This window comes from Prunus dulcis, chromosome 4 (assembly GCF_902201215.1).
Source record: "Prunus dulcis chromosome 4, ALMONDv2, whole genome shotgun sequence".
NCBI classification, from domain to species: Eukaryota; Viridiplantae; Streptophyta; class Magnoliopsida; order Rosales; family Rosaceae; genus Prunus; species Prunus dulcis.
The window spans coordinates 19,572,862-19,595,714 of NC_047653.1; the positions used below are offsets into that span (position 1 = coordinate 19,572,862).

Below are 22,853 nucleotides of genomic sequence, written 5' to 3' on the forward strand. Positions count from 1 at the left end.
GGACTGCCGTCGTGCGCAGTAGACTACTCTGCCCACACCCGCCCAATATAAAGCATCCAAGTTTTATATTGGTATGAGTACCTTAATGGAAACACCCCGACAAAAGATTCAAATGCTGAGCACAACACTCCCCCTGATAAGCATCACGATTGTAGTCGTACAATGGTCCTCACGAAGTATCGAGACTGAGCTCTGGTACCATGTTAACAAAGAGTTAGAAGCAAAAAGACAGAGAGAATATTTTGAGAATATTCTAGATTTCTTTCTGATTTTTTTACTCAATGAATTACATAAGCTCTGTTGAGCCTTTATATACTATGATTACAGTTTGCATACTAAGACACTAATTACAACTGAAATAGATGCTTACATGAACTCATCTAATGCCAGCTCATCATGGCACCTCAGCTATTACTTCCGCACCAAGCAAACTGGTAAACTATCTCTTTGATGGACCTATACTTCGCATATTACCTATTGACCTAATACCTAGCCAATAGATAAAGTTGAAAATGATGTATCATGTACCTCCTTCTAGGTAAGGGACATATTCAACTCAATAGGTATAAATTAAAAGTTTTTCTATTTATATTTTGCAATTCTCTTTGTTCACTTCATATTCTAAGTTCACCCTAATTTCTAATTCACATTTTCACAACTTCTGAGAAAAGCCCACTATCTTCCCAAACTGCCTCTAAATACACACCCAACAAAAAAATAAAAATAAAAATAAAAAAAATTCATCAACCTCACATCCCACACCCCACTATTAGAAAACTTACACAAGAAAGGAAAGTTTCAGAAAAGAATTAGAGGGTTGAGATGAAAGTTGTATATTTCATTGATGCATTTGGTATACAACAAAGCTGCAGACTAAAACTCTAATTATCCACTGTGTAATGTGAGTACATACATAGAGGTAGTTTAGGGCAAGATGGCGGGGTGTGGGGTGTGGGGTTGATGAGTTTTTTTTTTTTTTTTTTTTTCCTGGTGCGTGTGTATTTAATTTATGGGTAGTTTAGGGAGATAATGGAGTTTTCTTTGAAATTGTGAAAATTTGAATTAGAAGTTGAGGTGAACTTAGAATATGAAGTGAACAAAGAGAAGTGCGGAGTTTAAATAGAAAAACTCTAAATTAATAACCAAGTATTGAAATCCCCATAATATATCCTAGGTCCAAGTACATATCCGTATACAATATTATATATGTAAGGGATACGGACACTTAAACACCATAAAAGATGCTGGCAAACCACACTACGTCAAATTCATTACCTCCACCAATAGACGACGAGATAAAAGAAAAGGAAAAGAAAATTGAAACATCCAACATTAGTATATAGAAACAATATATATGATGCGTAGGCCATAATTATTGAGTTGATTAAGCATGAAATTTTTACATTAAATATTTGACTTCAAAGATATTGTAGCATCCCAGAATCGAAGGATGCGTTTTTATAATTGCCTTTTGAACTAATGGCATATGTAATAATCAGGCTCGATCTCACACCCATGCAAGTGTTCAACACACCCAAACCGCATCCAGATGATATTCCTACAACACCTCAGCATACCATTTCTTCGTGCTTATTGTTGGGAAAGATGGCGAAAAATTAAAGAGCCAATAAATAAATATGGCACTTTTAGGATATGACTTCTCTCAGCCTTGTGTAAATAAAATGGGCAAAATTAACACTCTATCTTCCACTAAGAAAAATAATAGGAATACAAAAATAATCTCACCAAAGACCAGTGACTAAACTCTCTTGGTTTTTCTCTCAAGAGGATTTTCTCTCTCACACAAGTGAGGCTTTCTTATCTCTCAAAACTGTCTAAGTTTTGGTTTTTTAAAGGATGCATTGAACTGAAAGAAAGGCAACTACTTTTATAGCCAGCATTCCTAACTAATTGGTGGCCATGCATGAGGGAGAGTTCTTCTCATTTTCTCTTCCATTCGTTTTCTTCAAATTTTCCCGTCCTTTCTTTCATTTTCTTTTAATATTTATTTTCCTTCTTTTTCTCTTCTCCACTAACGAGGGAAACCCATCAATCTCCCCCTCCCGACTTAGGTGGAGGGCTTCAACAATCCAGCTGCTCTTTTGCAAAATTCGTATTTTTCCTTAGGTAAGGACTTGGTCATCATATCTGAACTATTGTCATCAGTATGGATTTTCTCAAGTTGTAATTGCTTAGACTCCAACACATCACGTATCTAGTGATATCGCACATCAATGTGCTTCGACCTTGAGTGAAAACTCGGATTCTTGCTCAAGTGGATCGCACTCTAACTATCACAATGCAAAATATATTTATGCTGCTCTTGCCCTAATTCTTGTAGGAATCACTTCATCCAGAGCATTTCTTTTCACGCTTCAATAGCTGCAATAAACTCTGCCTCTGTAGTTAATAGAGCAACACATTTCTGTAACTTTGATTGCCACGAAACTGATCCCCCTGAAAATGTAATCAGGTATCCTGAAGTAGATTTTCTGGAATCAAGATCTCCTGCCATGTCTGCATCTGTGTAGCCAATCAATTCAGGTTTTCCACCTCCCAAGCACAAACTCATTTTGGAAGTATTCCTGAGATATCTGAGAATCCACTTCACAGCATTCCAATGCTCTCTGCCTGGTTTAGACAGGAATCTGCTTACAACGCCAACTGCATGCGTTATGTCTGGCCTCGTGCAAATCATTGCATACATCAAACTACCAACAGCTGAGGAATATGGCACCATAGCCATGTTTTCTTTTTCTTTCTCACATGTGGGACTCTGCTTTGAACTAAGCTTGAAGTGACTAGGAAATGGAGTAGAAACTGGTTTTGCTTTATCCATGTTAAACCGCTTTAGTACCTTCTCGATATAACTTTCTTGTGATAACCTCAACTTGCAATTTTTTCTATCACGGGATATACTCATACCAAGGATTCGTTTTGCAGGTCCTAAGTCTTTCATAGCAAAAGACTTGCTCAACTCTTTCTTCAGCTTGCTAATCTTGTCACTGTTTTGTCCTACGATCAACATGTCATCGACATAGAGAAGAAGTATGATGAATTCACCATCATCAAATCTTTTCACAAATACACAATGGTCTGAAGTCGATATCTGTGTTCAATCATGAAGGAATCAAACTTCTTGTACCATTGTCGAGGCGCCTGCTTGAGTCCATATAAGCTCTTTTTCAGCCGACATACCAAATCTTCTTTTCCTTTGACTTTGAATCCTTCTGGCTGCTCCATGTAGATTTCTTCTTCAAGATCTCCGTGAAGAAAAGCTGTCTTCACATCTAGCTGTTCGATCTCGAGATTCAGGCTTGCAGCCAAACCGAGTACAACCCGTATGGATGACATCTTCACTACGGGTGAGAAAATCTCTTCAAAGTCAATTCCTTTCTTCTGACTGAAACCTTTCACAACTAGCCTTGCCTTAAACCTGGGCTTAGAGTTGTTTTCTTCCGTCTTCAGTCGATACACCCATTTGTTCTTGAGTGCTCTTCTACCTTTTGGTAGGTTCACTAGATCATATGTGTGGTTCTCATGCAGAGATTGCATCTCTTCATGCATGGCTTTCAACCACTCATCTTGTTGATCATGAGTCAATGCTTCTTTATAGCATTCTGGTTCTCCCCCGTCTGTTAGGAGAACGTAATCATCTGGAGAATACCTACTCGGAGGTCTCCGTACCCTGGTCGATCTTCTTGGTTGTAATTCGGCCGCTGGCTCTTCATCGGCTTGTACATCTAGCCCCTCATCAGCTACGTCATCTACTATACCATCAGTTGTATAATCATCACTCATGTCATCATCAACTGGTTCATTTATAATAGGATCACTAGCTAGATCATCAGTATCATTGAATTCATCTCGCCCGTCATTGTGCTCCAATGGAGAAGGAACTGGATCCAAGTTAGCTGGATATTCTCTAGGATTATTAGGTTTATCACCTCTTCGAATGTCCTCAATGTTCTGATCTTCAAAGAAGACAACATCTCTACTTCTAATAATCTTTCTAGCTATAGGATCCCATAACCTGTAACCGAATTCTTCATTCCCATATCCCACGAAGATACATTCTTTCGACTTTGTGTCGAGCTTGGATCTCTCGTCTTTAGGAATATGAACAAAAGCTCTACAACCAAAAACTTTCAGATGATTGTAGGAAACGTCTTTTTCCGACCAGAACTTGTTCGGGACATCACCATTCAAAGGTGCTGAAGGAGAAAGGTTGATTAGATCAACCGCAGTCATCAGGGCTTCACCCCAAAAACTTTTGGGCAGTTTGGCATGAGATAACATTGTTCTTATTCTTTCAACAATTGTTCTGTTCATTCTCTCAGCTATGCCATTATGCTGAGGAGTCTTCGGAACAGATCTTTCATGCCTGATTCCGTTACTTCTACAGTAGTTTCTAAACGCCCCCATATATTCTCCTCCATTATCGGTGCGAATACATTTGAAGCTTCTACCAGTCTCTCGTTCAACGCTAGCATGAAACTGCTTGAAAACTTCATACACTTGATCTTTTGTTCTAAGTGCGTAAGCCCATACCTTCCTGGAATGATCGTCAATGAAGGTAACAAAATATCTTGCACCACCAAGAGTACTAGTGGTCATAGGACCACAAACATCAGAGTACACAACATCCAATACATTGGGTTTTCTTTGTGCATGACCATGTTGAAACGAAGCTCTATGCTGCTTTCCAGCCAAGCAATGCGTGCATGATTTTAGAGGCATGCCTTTCTTCATCCCAGTCAGTGCCTCTCTTTTGGCTAGAATTTGCAGCCCTTTCTCGCTCATGTGACCGAGCCGTTTATGCCATAGCTCGATTGAGTCTTCTGCGAGAGCATTTACGTACCCATTACTGACTTTTGCATGTGTCATGTATAAGGTGTTCTCCTTCTTCCCTCGTGCTAGGACAAGAGAGTTCTTGCTGAGTTTCCATTTCCCTTCAGCAAAGACATTGATGTATCCTTCATCGTCAAGTAATCCAGTGGAGATTAGATTGAGACGCATGTCTGGAACATGTCTCACATCCTTGAGGACCAAGTGACAACTTGTGTTGGTTTCAAGGGAAATATCTCATCTTCCCACGATCTTGGACAATTTGTCATTTCCCATCCTCACATTACCAAAATCTCCATTGGTGTAAGATGTAAAGAAGTCCCTCCGTGAGGTGACATGAAATGATGCACCAGAGTCCACTATCCAGCATGTATCTTGAGAGGACAAATTAACGAAGCCATCACCACATAGAATAATTACCTCATTTCCATCAGAGGTAGTTGCGGTCGTGTGCCTGACATCACTCTTTTCGTTACCTCTATCTTGCTCTCGTTTAAACAACCTGCACTCTCTTTTTATGTGGCCTATCCCGCCACAATGGTAACATTCTAGGTCCTTTCTTGTCTTGGACCTTCCTCTAGAGCCATCTCTTGACCTGCCCTTTGACTTGTCTCGCCTGTGGAATTTTCTATTGTTAGTTCTTCCACGATACTCTGAGACGAGGGCTTCTGACTCGGCTACTACACCTTGTTCTTTCCTCCTTGCTTCTTCATTGAACATGCTATCTTTAACTATGTCCAATGTAAGAACACCTTGAGGAGCTGAATTGCTTAAGGATACTACTAGTGTATCCCAGCTATTAGGCAAAGAGCTGAGTAACACTAGTGCTTGTAACTCATCATCAAGCACCATCTTCATATTCGTCAACAGGTTGATCAAACCTTGGAAGTCACTGAGATGCTCGGTCACACTTCGACCATCTCTGTACTTAAGGTTTACCAGCCGTCGGATAACCGATGCTTTATTTTGAGCGGTCTTCCGCTCGTACATGGACGACAATTTTGTCCATAATTTGTATGCATCCGTCTCTTATGCCACATGATGGAACACATTTTGATCCACCTATTGTTGGATTTGTCTGACAGAATGCTCCATGCATCGTCTGACTCCTCTTTTGGTTTTTGTCCCAGCAATTGAAGGGGCTCATATAAATCCTTGCAGTAAAAGGATGTCCTCCATTCTTGGCTTCCAAATTGAGTAATTGGATGCAGTCAATTTTAACATTGTTGCTGATGATAATGACGATGACTCCTCCATCTTAAATTGCACAAGAATATAATTTTTGAGCCAAAGCTCTGATACCACTTGTTGGGAAAGAAAATCAAAGAGTCAATAAATAAATATGGCACTCCCAGGATCTAACTTCTCCCAGTGTTGTGTAAATAAAATGGGCAAAAATATCACTCTATCTTCCACTAAGAAAAATAATGGGAATACAATAATAATATCACCAAACACCGGTGGCTAAACTCTCTCTTGGTTTTTCTCTCAAGAGGATTTTCTCTCTCACACAAGTGAGGTTTTCTTATCTCTCAAAAACCCTTTATGTTTTGGTTTTCTAAGGGACGCATTTAATTAAAAGAATGCAATTGGTTTTATAGGCAAACGTTCCTAACTAATTGGTGGCCATGCATGAAAGAGAGTTCTTCTCATTTTCTCTTCCATTCGTTTTCTTCAAATTTTCCCGTTCTTTGTTTCATTTTATTTTAATATTTATGTTCCTTCTTTTTCTCTCCTCCACTAACGAGGGAACCCATCACCAGTAGCTTCCCCACATAAGGAGCCTGTGGATCCGTCCTCCTTTATATTCTTAAGAACCCTTACAAACTGCATCATACTTTTAAATCACAAATAGAATCATAATGAGAACTCCACCGAGTAGCTCCAGGGCGATGCAAGGTACCAATTTTATTAGTTCCTCTACCAGTCTCTCATTCACTAGCAACCAACAACTCTACAATATTCACTGATTGAACACATTGTAACTCAGTATGACATTTCGGAGAAGCCCTAATGACATTGACAATTGAATTCAATGATGAAAAGAATAACCAAATTGTAGCCACTTCTTTTGATGCTAAAACTAATGCTAACTGTAGTTGATGAGCAAAATAGTGTACATAATATGCATATGGGCAGTCTCTAAGAAATAATGCTTGTAGCCCATTCCATGCACCCCCATATTGCTAGCACCATCATATCCTTGACTTCTTATCTTGTCAATACATAATTCATGGGGATCAAGTACTTTCTTGATCTCGTTTTGAAGTGTTGATGCAGTAGTGTCTTCAACCCCACACAATGTCAAAAAATACGTTTGGGTAGAAAAACATCATTACTAACAAATCTCAAAACAATAATCATTTGCTCTCTATTTGATGTATCTTGTGATTCATCAACAAGGATACAAAAAGCAGCATGCCCAACTTTTTCACGAATTTGTTTTCTCACTTTGTTTGCAAGAATATTTAAAATCTCCTTTTGAATCTTGGATGAGGTATATTTTGCATTTCCTGGGGCATTCTCTAAAACAACTCAAGCCACTTCATCATTAAACTTTGTTGTATACTTGACCATTTCAATAAAATTTCCATGATTTTTAGAATCCAACGATTCATCATAACCCCTGAAAGCACATGCCTGATATGTAAGCCACCGAACACACTCTATCGTTGTCTTGAGCCGTAACCAATTTTTCAAAATTTCTTCCTTCGATTGTCGATTAATAACTTTGTCAACATAGTGCGATGGGTTCATCAAATCCTCCATACATCTTTCACAAGTATTATGCAATGAAGATGGACCCCCAACATGACTAAAAAATACACAATTCTTTCCATCATTAATTCTTTTCCAATTATTAAAACCCTCAGTAGTTAATGCAGGATGACCATTACCAAAAACAAAACATGGAAAACAATAGACTTTATCTTTTGAATGGGAATATTCTAACCATGGAAATTGAGAGAACCAAGAATATTGAAATCGATGATATTGCGACCCAAATTGAGACCTCGGACATTATGAAAATGTTGGTTGGTAAGGTCCAACTTTGATATAAGCACATTGGACCTCATCATGTTGATTAATAGGGTATTCAAATATTTGAATACGTTTCCCACAGTCTCATTCCAAAAAAGCAACATCAAACTGGTTAGGTTCAACTACTAGAAATTTGTGATGATGATGGTGAAGCCTTGTCATTGTCTAATTTATCACCATCATATTTTTTCTTCAAGAATGCATGAATAGTTTTTGCTCTTTTACTTTCTTATTTATGATGTAAAATTATAATCTAATAACACATATAAAAAACAAAACAATTTACTTTATACTAAACAAATCAATGAAAAAAAAAAAAATTTCGAGACTTTGGAGAGTTAAATACCTTTATTATGTGTATTGACAATGAAATCGACTTTGGTAGCACAGAATACAAAACGCTACAAATATTCTTTTGTGACTGCTAGGGCTAAGTTTTATAAATATGAATATCGTCTTTTTTTTTTTAATAGACTGACCAGGATACTTATAAAGTTGCGTAGGACAAACTAGGCTAGGAATAGGATACTTCATTAGGTCAGCCTGGGATGCTTTATTGAATGGAAAATTGGGATACTTTATTGAATGGGAACTGGACCACACAAGAAATATAAATTGAAAAAAAATAAAATAAAAGAATAAAATAAGAAAGTGGTAATACAAGACCCCATCCTCAAAATGAGGGCCCAACAAACAAGAAATATAAAGGTGCTTGGGTTACAGCCCACTGTAGCCCATATGCTGGTTCCACCCCTGCTCAAATGATCTTGGTCCATTTATTATTTATAAAATCATAATAAAGCACACTTTCTGGCCTAGAAGATGGCAACAACTAATGTCCTTTTTGGTTGGGTGAGTACGAGGCAAGCAAGCACAATAACCTCAAGTGGTTGAGTATACAAATGGATGGTGTATTGGGTTTTGACTTTGTCGAGCGATTGTGGTCGAGAAAGGAAGAACCCTCAACTGTAAGTCCTTCTATCTTGGCAAACAATTTTTTTTTTTTTTATGTGTTAGCAAATGGGATGCCATATTCCGCGGCAATGAGACTCAACGAAAATAAACCTAAGACTAGGAATTTCAATGAGTTTATGGATAGGAATGCTCAAGTAGACTTTGAAATAAAGAAAGAAAACTTATTTATATATTATATGAGCGATTACAAAGGATGGTGCTCAAAATCTTTGAAGAACAAAGATTTTGGTAATACAACTACATGAAATCCTAAGAAAATTATATGAAAAAAGTTCATAAGTGCATTAAGCAACATCTGAGTTTGTTTGCTGAAAAATTTATGATCCCTTTTCCAAATGAATCCTTCTCCAATTTATAGAGAAATCCGTGCGGCTTTTGAAAGTCTTACCTCCAAGAGTAAGATAAGCCACCACCCAAGTGTTTGCATGTTCCATTTAATTAAGCCACATTTTTACCTCGATCACAAGTGCCAAGACTTCCTTCTTTGATTACTCCTCTTCTTTTGAGTTTAAAAACTAACTTTTTTCTGAGAGCATTTTAGCATCTTTCTTGGCCAACCAGAAGTGGTTAAGTGGTGGCTAGCTAGTGATGCTTGATAAGTGGGCATCTCGGTTAGTATTTGGGCCGAGACTTTTTTACGGTCTTGAATTTTGGCTTACTTCTCGGTTTTACTTGGATTAGATGTTGATCTTGGCCCAACCTTGGTTGTATTGGTCTTGTTTGTTCTTTGGTTGTAAATATGGGCTGGAACTAATTTTGGTTTATTCAACCCAAATCTCATTTGGAAATTAGGCCCAAATTTGGGTTTATGAAGTTGGCAACGGCCCAAGTTTTCCACATCATCATTCAGTTGGACCTATTAATGAAAAGACGTAGGCCCAAACAAAGATTATTAAGGCTTCCATCTTGATCATCCTACAAATCTCAACTATCCTAAAATCCTTAAGCCATGTTGTATTCAATTAGGATTATAGAGAGTTTAAAAAGATTTTAAAAATCAGGTGTATTCAATTTGGATTTATACGAACTTTAAAAGAGTTTCTACAAGTCTGAGTGTATTGAACTCAGAGTTGTATTAACTCTTAAAAAGTCCATACAAATATGGGTGTATTCAATTAGGATTATAAAAAAAGCTCAATAAAATCTAGGTGCATTCAAAAATTCATATATTTGGAAGGATTTCATTGAGTGATAAATTTTAGTAGGTTTTAAGGTGAGATGTATAAATAACAAAGACCATAATAATCCAACCTCCCTCTCAAACATTTCATCAAGGCTAGGTTTTCTCTCTACTTCTTCCCTAGCTTCTCTCTTTAGAAGACGAACAGTTTCTTCCATCTGTGAAGGTACGGTCCCAATATTTTCTTTGATCAATACTGGGTTTTCTTTTTCCATGATTTTTCATAATCTTATATTTAGGAACAAGGGGTAAGGCCATATCTTCCCTTGTATCGACGATATATCCCCGATATATTGGGATATCCCGATATCCCGATATGATTGCGAGAATTTTGAAAAATATCCCGATATGGATCTATGAGCATAGGAACTAGACCTAGTACTAACTCAAATGAATCTTATGATGGCTATGGTTATGTCATGTCTGATTATAGTGGAACTAGTTATGGAGCTCAAGATGATGAAATAGATTATGGACCTACTAGTTGGGTTAATCCTAACTATCCCATATATGGGAGGACAGTAGGGAGCTCAAGAGAGACCTATGTGCACCATGTTCAAACATGGCTTACAAACTGCTCGGGTTACATGACTTGGTATGACTATTGTAGATGGTTGTTCCTCATTGTTTGAACCTCATAGGAGCTCTTCATTTATGTAGATGGACACTTATCTAAATTGTAATCCAATGTTTAAACAAACTATGGATTTATGCATGGTTTATTCATTCTAATTGATATTTTGTTTTCAAACTTTTCATTAACACGCATTACATATCACTTATATTTCATCATATGTATATCTTATTATTCGTAAATTTTGAGTTTTATTTATTCAATACATTCATTGATAATGTACATAACATCTATGAAAGTTTTACACCAAAATTATGTGTTTCAATGCCTATATCTGTCATTTTTGTTGATTTTTTCCCGATACCTAAAACGATAACGATATATCCCCCGAAATATCCGTAAATTGAAGGCCCGATATTATCTGCACTGCTGATATTTTAATCCTTGGATCCTAGAACAATTCCTCTAATTGGCGCATCTAAAGAAAACATGAGCTTTGAGATTTGTATTCCCATATATGACACAAATAGAGCTAGTATTATCTTGTGTAGGACTACACAACTTTCTTCGAAGAGAGTGTAGGTCTGATGAATTTCCTGTTGAATTGGAGAACGAATCTTCTTCATCTTCATCATTGTTGGTTAATGAAGGAGATCATGAACTAGGTTTCCAAACACAAGAATAACAATGACAAAATGCTAATGAATGGAGAGTTGGTATAGCCTTGAATATGTGGAGAGATGCCGGGCACAATGACAACAATGAGAATCAAGGATAATGAATGAATGTTGAATATTTTACTTAAACTTTGCTATCAAATTTGTTATACATTTGTCACTATATTTCTTGTGAATTTTGTTATGAATTTTGCTTTTTGTTAAATACAATTTTTTTTTTTATTTATGAATTTTGCTTTTTGTTAAAAGAATACCATTCATCAGTACTATGTTTGACCAAACTATCTAGTTAGAAATCAATAGGGAAGAGAGTTTATGTTGAAGTCTTCTAAAATCATATAGCTATTGCACCATACTTTTTATATAGAGTGCCAAATGAGAGAGCAATCATAAACAAATGTCCTCAAGAAACAGAGCTCTACTGCTCAACGGAAAACAAACATCTCTTCTTGGCTCTTTGATTGCCTGGTGTCACGGGATGACTTTTTGAAGTCTTTCTTCCGTGTGGCCTTAGACTTGATTGCCTCTCGAACAAGCTAAGTCAGCCTTCCTTCCTGCAAAATAAGATCAAACCAAGCAAGAACATAAGAACAAGAGGTAGAATGATAAGAACACTCAAGAGAGTTTGGGAGAATATATGCTTGTATTGCTACTCAATGCTTTACAAGTTGAGGGATGAAGATACCCAATGAGGCACACCCTCTTTATATAGAGATCCTAGCTCGTCTACTACCCAAAAAGATGGGCTACGATCGAAACAATCTAATGATCTAGAATCTACCACTAATGTACATTGAATCTAGACAATTGGATTAAAAGATCTAGAATGATCCATCTGACGGGCTGGTCATTGAGCTTCTCTTGTTAGACTTGACCTTCACAAATGGATCCTCTAGGTTGGCGCAATAGTTGTTGGGTTGAGCTTTGAACTTGCGGGCCATGACAGCATCCCCCACATGATCCTATGGCGTCCTCGTCCCCTAGGTAGTTCTTTCTCGTTCGAATGCTTTAATGTAGTCTTTGTATTGCCATAAGGACTCTTCTTTCTCCCAATTTCCTTCGGACTCTGGCAGGCCCTTCCATTTGACAAAGTACTCGAAGTACCTTAGTACACCTTTGCTTCGTACCTCATGCTTGGCCATGATGCACTCGACCTCCCTTTCAAATGAAGTCACAATTAAAGGGGAAGCTCGTTGAGACTCCCCTTGACTTGGCTCCTCGGGGTCAACATGGTAGGGCTTGAGATTGCTCACTTGGAACACCAGATGAGTCTTTTACGCTCCCTGTTTGCTTTAGCCATCTCAGCTTCTCCTTCGCCTCATACTTGGTATTCTCTGGATAGAAATGCAACATAATATCCTTCTTAAATGTATCCCAAGTCTCAAATGTAAACATACTTTGGTCGATCTCCATAGATCGACGGTGTCACCACATGAGAGCATTGTCAGTGAGAAAGTGAGAAACAACGTTGTTGTAGTGATTTTGGACTCATCATCGTCCATCTTGAGATACTTGAAATACCTTTCAATATTCCACAGGAACGTGTCCAGCTCTTTGGCCTCCCTCTTCTTATTAAAGGATTTGGGCTTGAAAGTATCTAACACCTTGGGTTCCTTTGGAGTCCGGGTCTTGTTCAAGACAGTTTCTTTGAACAAGGCCCAATCTCCATGCACATCATTCACTTCATCGCGAAGTGCAGTAAGGTCCGCCATGAAATGATCTAGATTGGTTTGGACATCCAGCTTGATTGTATCTAGCATGGAGTTGATGGCTCCCTGGAATTGGCCTTGAAACTCTTCCACCATAGCTTCGAAGCCCACCTTCGTAAGGACATCCTCCTCAAGTCGGTGATCGAACTCGACCACGGTATTCTCCATTACGGCTGTCACATCTTTAGATCGGTCCTTTTTTGATTTTCCCCCTCGATCTAAGTTGACCTTGGACATATCAACCTCCACATCGGATCCACCCTTTGACATGCTTCTTCGAATGATTCGAGCTTTACGCTCTAATACCAACTGTCATAGGATGACTTTTTGAAGTCTTCCTTCCGTGCGGCCTTAGACTTGGTGGCCTCTCGAACAAGCTAAGTCAGCCTTCCTTTCTGTAAAATAAGATCGAACCAAGCAAGAACACAAGAACAAGAGCTAGAACGATAAGAACACTCAAGAACACTCAAGAGAGTTTGGGAGAATATATGCTTATATTGCTACTCAATGCTTTACAAGTTGAGGGATGAGGATATGCAATGAGGCACCCTCCTTATATAGAGATCCTAGCTCGCCTACTACCCAAAATGGAGGGATAGGATCAAAACAATCTAATTATCCGGAATCTACCACTACTGTACATTGAATATAGACATGTGGACTAAGAGATCTAGAATGATCCGTCGGGCCAAGCCTTGAGCTTCTCTTGTTCTGCTTGACCTTCACAAATGGATCCTCTAGGTTGGCCTAATAGTTGTTGGGTTGAGCTTTCAACTTCTGAGCCGTGGCACTGGGTAAGGATGCCAAAGTTAGCATTCATCTAAAGAAATATGTTAAAGAAATTATGGAAGTTTGGAATAAAAGCCATACAAATCTTATAATAAAATTATATAGAACTCTTCCCAAGTCTATGTGAAATCTAAAAGTTTCATAGAGTTCCATGAAATTTGGCACTTAAAAAAATTATTTTAAATTGCTCTAGAATCCTAATTGAATACTTCCCCCTAAGATTACAAGCTTATTACTTTTTTAGGTCTACGAAAATGTGAATTACAAATATTTGGAATGAAGTTTTTTTTTTTCCTAATAAAAGGAGGAAAATACTTCGCTCCTTGCTAGGTAAGTAGGACTTCCTACATTCCTGCCAATAACAGTGTGACATGTGTGTAGAAGTTTTTATTTTTGTATTTTTGATGAATTATTTTTGTATATGTGTCAAACTGTGATTCTCAAGAAGGAGGAGTATCTCCTTACAAGTAAGGGGGTAAACAATATCCATAAAAGAATCGCTTCAAAAAAAGAAACAGAAAAAGGGGGTGGACTCTAGTTACAACATCCAAAAGAAACTATTGTAAGACCGAGGGGTTTACCTCAATGGTGAGGTCCCTTCCCTCCTTGGTCACCCATTCGAATCCCAGGAAAAGTGTCCCCAATTGCTATAATTCAAAAAAATAAAAATAAATAAATAAACTATTGTAATTGAGAAGTTAAGGTCTCAGGCTTACTACTTACTATATTCAATAAATCGTGAGTCAAATTTTGTGAAGCTCGAGTGAAATTTAGTTCAGACTCTTCTTTACAAGATTCACTAGTTGAGCACATGCAAATTCTTCAGTTTAACAATAAACTAATAAAACGTTCAACAATGAACTTAGAGGCGATTTCTTTATAGAAGACGGTGTCAACTAAAAGACACCGTGATTTATGGTTGTTCATGTCACAATGAATGTAGACTCTGATTTCCAAAATTTCTTGTCACCAAGATTCAAAGTCTTCAAGTGATCCAAAATAAAAATAAAAAGTTTCGTCACCCTTAAGGAATTAAATATGTCTCCATGTCCATGGTGTTCTTAATCAGTACTCAAAAGCAATGTCAATATGAACAAGTAAACATGTTACATGTAAACGATGACATATGTGCTATCAATTTGCACGGTAGCTAGAACACCAAACTATTATCATACCAACCAGGGTACCTTGACAAAGGCCTTTTGTCTCACTCTAACAATGTCAACTGTATTAGTTAATGTTATATATGGTTATAAAACAATTTTATCTTGCCATATATTGGTGATTGGCCGTGGATGATAAATCACCCACAATTGTATCGATTTCTATCATTTTCATTTTATTGTTTAAGCTAACAAAAATATTTGAAGTCAAAAAGTATTCGAACTTGTGCTATAGATGACCGTACAGAAACTTTGTAACTCACGCCAATAATATTAGAAAAACTTACTTGTAACGGGAATAACATTATTTTATTATCTTTGGTCAATAATACAATGATACGTGGAAAAATTATCTCATGTGTCATTGTGTCATTGACCGTGAATAGCATTTTTTGTTATTCCCGTTGCATGAAAGTCTTTTTCAAATAGGTAAAATTTACGTATTCTCTTCGATAAAGCAATTTTGCATACTTCAAAAGTAATATGTATATTGAGTCCCACCTATATTTTATAATAAAATATCATCTCCTCTATACCACTAATTTTTTCATTTATAAAAAGATTATAGCAAATATAAAAGTAAAAGTAAACTATACAATAATAGTTGGTACAATTGCATTGTCTAGCCCATTGGAGTAATCAACTTTTTTTTTTTTTTAATGAAATGGGTAGGCAACATATATGCCACCTAGTTTTTAAAAGGGTTGTTACCGGATAGGCCCTTGTGGGCAGGGGCGGATGCACCAAGGGACAAGAGGGGTTAATTGACCCCTTGGCATGCCGGCGTTTGCTATGGAGGTCGCACGAGAATAGTTGCTGACCCCTTGGCCAGCAGCTTGTTGACCCCTTGGATGCATTGAGCGTGCTCGATGAAAGTCCCCAAAGACAGATAGAGAGGTTGGTTGATGGGTTACCGCGATGGTAACGGGTGTGTGAGTTTTAATTTTGGATAGAGAGAGAGAAAGAAAAGGAAAGACAAGGTAGAGCGCAGATCAAAAGGAATTTGTGTTGCAACCCAGAGGAGCAAAATAGTCACTGGAAGAAAGCCACAGACAGAGAGTTCGACTGCAGAGGGGGAAAAAAGAGAGTATCTATGATTCGTGCTGTGTCGTGAGCTAGTCTTTTTTCTTGTGTTTTTTTTTTTTTTAAATTTACTGAAGGCCTATTTTGCTTTGAAAACAGCCCTTCTTGTGGCTGGACGCATTGGGTTAGATTATTTGAAAACTAATTCATGTCCTCCTCAGAAGTCCAATGGGTTAATTAACATAAAGTGGCAGGCTCCACCTTTGGACTGGATTAAAGTGAATTTTGATGGTTTGGTGTGTGGTAATTTGGTTGCAACTGATTTTGTAATTTATGACTGGAACGGTAATATTCGGTTAATTGGCGCTAAAAACTCAGGTCAAGTGTCAATTACAGTTGCGGAGTGTTTAGCTCGTCGGGATGGCCTGACCCATGCTATTCTTTATAAAAAAAATGATATTCTCTTTTAGATGAGACAGAAAGAAAAGTGCCTAAAATTATTAAAAAATAAACGATTTATGAAACTATAATGCACAGTTTTTAATAAAGAACTCATCGTGTACAATTGAAATTTGGATGGAAACTATTTTTTTGTTTTTCTAGTGTTATTTTCTTCTAAAAAAATTTCGAAGTTTTTACGCAGTGACCCCTTGGCTCGAGAATCCTGGATCCGCCACTGCTTGTGGGGTCGTTTGTTACATAGGACTGTCTTGACATGGACTATGCTTAGGGACTGTCTTGGCTTGGCTTGATCTAAGTTGGATAACGCTTATCCTGCGTTTGGTGTATGCTTAGACTAGGACTATATTTTTTTATTTTCAAATATATATATATATATTTACATATATGTATATGTATATGTATATGTTATAATATACATAATATATATGTATATTAAATATATTATAGGTATATATATTACATAATAATATATATTTGTGTATATACGTGTGTGTATTTATATATATATATATATTATAATATATAATTTATATGGATATATATTATAATAATAATATACGTGTATGTACATATGTATATTATATAATATATATACATGTTGAAATTTCAACATAGAAAAATAAGACGATGAGTTGTAGGTAAGAAAAAATTAGTTTGACGGGTTAGCTACATTTACTAAATACATTATTCTTCTTGGGCATTAAAATAATCATGCACTTAAGCCTCTGTGCTTGACATTATTGGCTTCGTTCTGGCACAGCTTCCTTGTATAATTGCATTATTTTTCTTTAAATTTGTTAATAAATTCTTTATTGATTTCCTTCAGACAAAAACGAGCACGAAACTTCCTGGTTCGTCATTGAGTACGATTTCAACGTGTGTTGCTGACAACATTTACACACATATATATATAGACACACACACACACTCTCACCATCCATCCACTATTATTACTACAGCTTATCCTCGATCTGCTTGTGTTAAAAATGAAGCCGCATCAAACCAGACCAATTTCTATTTCTTATTTTCTCTTCTTTGTATTTCTCTTCTCATATTTCACATCCCTCGCAGCTCAAGAAGTTGGTAATTATAGCACAATGTTTTAGTTTGCCTTTTCTTTTCTTTGGTTTTTTCTTTTTTAGAGAAAAAGAAAGTCATTAACATATGTATTGTGGATATTGCAGAGGATGAAAGAGAATTCGATTATCTTCATGAAAGTGGAAAGGGGCCAAAACAGTGGGGAGAGATCAAGGAAGAATGGGCAGCGTGTAAAAATGGAAGCCTGCAATCTCCTATTGATTTATCAAGTCATCGAGTCAAATTAATCCCACACTTGGGTAATCTCAAGACCAGCTATAAACCTGATAATGCCACCCTCAAGAATAGAGGCCATGATATTTCGGTAATATATAATTAATTAGCTCCATCAACTAATGATCGCAACCGTTCAGTTTTTTTTATTCTTTTTCTGAAAATACGAAACTAGAGGATTGAAATTGTCAAAATTAAAATTATAAGGACAAAAGCGAAAACTACTCGAACTAAAGGGAACAAATATGTAAATGATATCGACATCGTATCTTTATTTATTATTATTTTTATACGAGCAATATTGGAGAAATGGAGAATAAAACTTAAGTATTTGAATGCATGAATAAATATTTTTAACCACTTAAACCTTTTTAAACCACTTATTTATTATATGTGTATGCAGATTCAATGGGAATCGAATGCTGGATCAATTGAGATAAATGGGACTGAGTATTTTCTAAAACAATGTCACTGGCACTCACCTTCCGAGCATTCAATCAACAACAGGAGCTATGACATGGAGCTCCACATGATTCATATAAGCCCTGATCTCAACGTCACAAACAAGATCGCTGTCATTGCAGTCCTCTACAAGATTGGTCGTGCCAATTCTCTCCTCTCTACGGTACTCGATCAAAATCAAATTCTCTCATACGTAATTATGTTGTTAGGGAATCTGGACCATTAATTTAGTTCGTTTTTTGCTCAAATGCATCTTAGATTCATAATTTGATAAAAATATGATAAAAGAACGTTATCCGTTAACTCGTGACAACCTCATCCTCCTCTTCATGTTACGAAAATACTATATTCTCCTAATATATTGCAAGTTGTGAATGAATTTCAGTTGACGAGGCATGTTAAATCCATGATTGATGAAAATCATGAGATTAGCATTGGGATGACTGATCCTAGAAAAATTAGAATCGGCGGGAAAAACTATTACAGGTACATGGGCTCACTCACCGTTCCTCCTTGTACAGAAGGCGTTATTTGGACCATCACTAAAAAGGTAATTAATTAATTACAATTGTAGCCTTTCCCTTTAATTTGGGTCATCTATCAAACTATGTGACCCTTTTTCAAAATTTTGGTGTCTCCTCAGATAAGAACAGTGTCAAGGGATCAAGTAAAGTTATTTCGAGAGGCTGTGCATGATGTAAGTATTAGTTCAACTCTGAATCCACTCGTCTGTTCAACCCCCAGACTAAAAAAATATATAAAATATAAAAATATAAAAAAAAACAAAAGGTTCTTAAATACAATGGTCGTTGACCTTGTAGTCGAGTTTCATTTCGGTCCTCAAATTCAATTTACAATTTTTGGTGTCCTTCAATTGTGTCGCTAGTGGCAATTTGATCCTTCCATTGATATGACCATCAATTTCAAGGGTAGAACTATCAATTCATGTACAAATCACCGAATAGCTTACCCATTTTAACGGCTATATTGATGGAATTATATGAAATGATAAAATTAGTGACTAAAATGAAACTCGGATACAAATTCCCGAGAGTGAAATTATAATTCATGCCCCAGGCCACCCAAAAGTCAAGACCGACCCTACAAATTCATATTAAAAACCAGACACAAAAATATTGAAATCATATATTCTTTTGTTTGGAAATTGATTGCAGTATGCGGAGGTGAATGCAAGGCCGGTACAACCACTCAACCTTCGAGAGATCCACGTCTATGACCATAGCTCAAGGAGCACAAATAAATCCTGAGGATACCAACTAGGCACAAAGTTTTCTCACTACATGGATTTACTTTTGCTTTTCCACTTGCTAAATGACGCACTATAGCAGACTTAAATGATTAGTTTTTTTTTATTTTTTTGGGTCAAATAAATGATTAGCATTCATATTGCTTTATTTATGCTTTTTTAAAATTAAGATAATTAATTTATGCTTTTTTTTGGCAAACAAAATTTGAAATGACCTACTACCTGTTGGACATTGATGTAAACACAGCATCAAAAGTCTATAAAGGCACCTGCAATTAGTTGAACATTTGACCTTCAATTAATTTTAAAATAACACTAATCAATAATAAATTTGAATCTAGATTCAAAATAATAGTTTTTTTTACAAGCGATTTGGAGAGGAGGTTTTACATACAAACATTGTTCGGTACCAGGGGATTCGAACCTCTACCCCACTGGCGGACCCATAAATTTTGTAGTGGAGGTGCAAAATTGACTAAGTGTGAAAAATGGTTTTTCGGTATAATCATTTTCTCAAGATAATTTTTGGCGGCTTTTATTCCTTACACATCAAATAAGAAAACTTGATTTTATAGGATTTTAGTATGAAGTATATATTGACTTAATGAGCCATCATTTTTAGCCTAAATCGTATTTTGCACTAAAACCGATTTTTCATATTTTGATTTGGTNGGAATTTGATTTTCTAGTATTTTTATTTGAATCCAAATGGGGGTACTTCCTTATTTACATTGTAAACTTAAGTAAATGGAGTAATATAAAAATAAATTAAAGTAAAAGAACAAAGAAATTTACTTAAATGTTGAAAACGGAAATAAAGTAATCTGTACACCAGTTGAGCAAATGAGCAATTTGAAGCACCTATAATGATTTTTTCGACGAGAAAAGATGCACCTCCTTGCGCCTTAATGGGTCCGTCTCTACTCTACCCACAAAACTTGAGGCCAAAGAACACAACCAAATGACCTATACCTATTAATAATTAAAACTGAATCCAAAAAGAAAACTTCAAACAAATTAAAAAAGAACGCAACCGTACTAGAGGATGCCCTACCCACTTACCCTTGTCGTTGAACTCGTTATATTCGAAAAGACCAAAATACCCGGAGTGTCCTAAATAATCGGGAAAACACATTTAAAAAATGAATAATACAGCTTGTGCGGTGTCCCGTTTCGAGTTTCAAATACGTTTTTGAAAATGACATTTCTCCTTACGTTTTTGGACTTGCGTTTATTATAGCTTTCAATTTCAGACTCTGCTTACGATGTCCTTTTATTACCACTTTTTTTCCCTGTTCCTTTTAATTTTCTTTAATTTGTACAAAGTATAGGGTACAAATAATTTTTTTAGAGCGCACCAACACAGTCAAAATAAAGTCAATCACCAAAGTACAATTTGTCACCATTAAATATAAAACTCGTCACAGTATATATATCGTACTTATTTATGCGAGTTGAACTTAAAATCTCTTTTACTAAAGATAATCGCCACTAAACCAAATGCTGGATTCTTAGCTTTTTACAATACTGATAATTATGAGATATGTTGCCTTCACACATTTCCTACTAGTTATTAATTCCAAGATATGTTATCTTAGATTTCATGGGCTGTACACACATGTACAGAGAGTAACATTTTTGTATGATATATGGTATGTTTAAGGGGCTAGGTGTTCAACCTAACCAAGGTGTGACTGGCTATCAAATGAAAACTATTACGGTCTAGTGTGTGTTCCTTCCAAGTGCCAATATATGGTTAGTATAGTGGTACAAGTAAGGGTGTCGAACCACAGGGACCGATTGGACCTCTATAAATTACTAGTTTTGAAAGAACCCTAACTAAAAATGAAAGTGACAATTTGAAAGTAGTTTTTGTGTTGTAAATGAAAAATAACTTAAAATGCAAGAAGAATGTAGTAGTGAATGATATATTGATGTAGAAAGAATAGGGAAGAGACCAGGGATTTCGAATTCACCATTGCAAAACTAATTCCATGTTTATAAAATTAAACCGTATTCAACTACCAACCTGTTTCCAGAGTTCGTTTTACATATATATGATCAGCCATATGATGTGTGGTTTTGATCAAATTCTCCTAATCTGCAACCTAATTGGGATGTTCAACTTTGGTTCCAAGTTAAGAGTCATTAGCATGCAAGAAAACGTTAAAGAACCAAAGAAAATACACAGCATGATGTTTGCATAGCATTCTCTTCATTCATTCACATGTCTACCAAGATTAAGCATGATGTTTACTATAACCTTGTCTAGATAATCTGTAGGCAACCTCTAATGGTGATCAAACATTAAAATTGACAAACAAATTGAACAATAGATTCAGTGAATGAAACAAGAAACAGATTGATGAATTGAATACTTTAACTTAGAAACATGGATCAATGTTGCAAGGCTACATCGAAATCCCTAGCTATGAATTTAGTTACACATCATGTTCAAAGAGATTAAAACAAAAATAAACAACATGAGTGAAAATAAATTCATGAGAGGAAACCCTTGAACCAATTCTGATGTTGAACTTCTCCAAGAACCACCTCTTGCGCTGAGTCCTAATGGTGGAAATATATGGACGGCTAGGGTTTTAGTGTGCATGAAAGGAGAGAATAACCAAGAAGTGAGTTCTAGGGTTGTGAAATTCGTCCAAAATAAATAGGGGTTTTAAAAGTGGCTAAAAGGCAAGTTTTTATGGGGTAAAATAGGCTGCAAGATATTCCAAAGAGATCCTAACAAATCAGCCTTTATTTTGCACGTTTTTGCCTTATTTGGCACCTCCAAATCAGGCTAGAAATCCCCATTGCTTTCCCATTCTGCTCTTAGTCTTCAACCAAGCCAGGTTCGCCTTGGATTCTTTATTTGGACTTCAAAACAGGTCACGAAACTTGTTTCCATGTTTGAATAAGGGTCAGCTCCAAAAATGGCATGTTTTCATTTCTTTTGCCTTCAACTTGATCCTAAAGTAGATGCAACTGCATACTAACACAAAATAGGGTAAAACGCAACAAGTTTAACTCAAAAACATCACAAATAGACTAGAAATGGATGATATATATGTATAAATATATGAGTTATCAAATACCCCCAAACCTGATTTTTGCTAGTCCTCGAGCAAAACTGAAACTAAAATCTAACTAGACCACTTTCGCTGGTTAAACGATTGCACTGAGCATGTGCAACAAGCCTTTAAACCCCTAGGTGTCCCTAGTAGGAGGAGTTGTGTCTCCTGAGGGTTTACAGTGATGACTCCCACAAACATCTTCATACTTGCAAGCAAATTGGTTAAAGCATACTTATAGCAAACTAATAAGAACCAATGAAAGCTTAGTCATACATTCGAACCACTAGTCTGCCACTT

The 22,853-nt window shown here is 36.4% G+C and overlaps 1 protein-coding gene across 1 annotated transcript; it reads left to right on the forward strand.

The window, feature by feature from the left end:
• The first annotated feature begins 17,428 nt into the window (after positions 1-17,428).
• LOC117625578 (alpha carbonic anhydrase 7-like) lies at positions 17,429-19,483 on the forward strand. The gene is made up of 6 exons (XM_034357117.1): positions 17,429-17,525; positions 17,627-17,844; positions 18,157-18,378; positions 18,601-18,765; positions 18,859-18,912; positions 19,391-19,483. The coding sequence occupies exons 1-6, from the start codon at positions 17,429-17,431 to the stop codon at positions 19,481-19,483; spliced, it is 849 nt and encodes a 282-aa protein (XP_034213008.1).
• Positions 19,484-22,853: the final 3,370 nt, after the last annotated feature.

Coding starts and splice junctions, on each gene's coding strand:
- LOC117625578 (XM_034357117.1), top strand. CDS start 17,429: ATGAAGCCGCATCAAACCAGACCAATTTCTATTTCTTATTTTCTCTTC. Junction 17,526..17,626: donor CCTCGCAGCTCAAGAAGTTG/GTAATTATAGCA, acceptor TGGATATTGCAG/AGGATGAAAGAGAATTCGAT. Junction 18,913..19,390: donor TTCGAGAGGCTGTGCATGAT/GTAAGTATTAGT, acceptor AATTGATTGCAG/TATGCGGAGGTGAATGCAAG.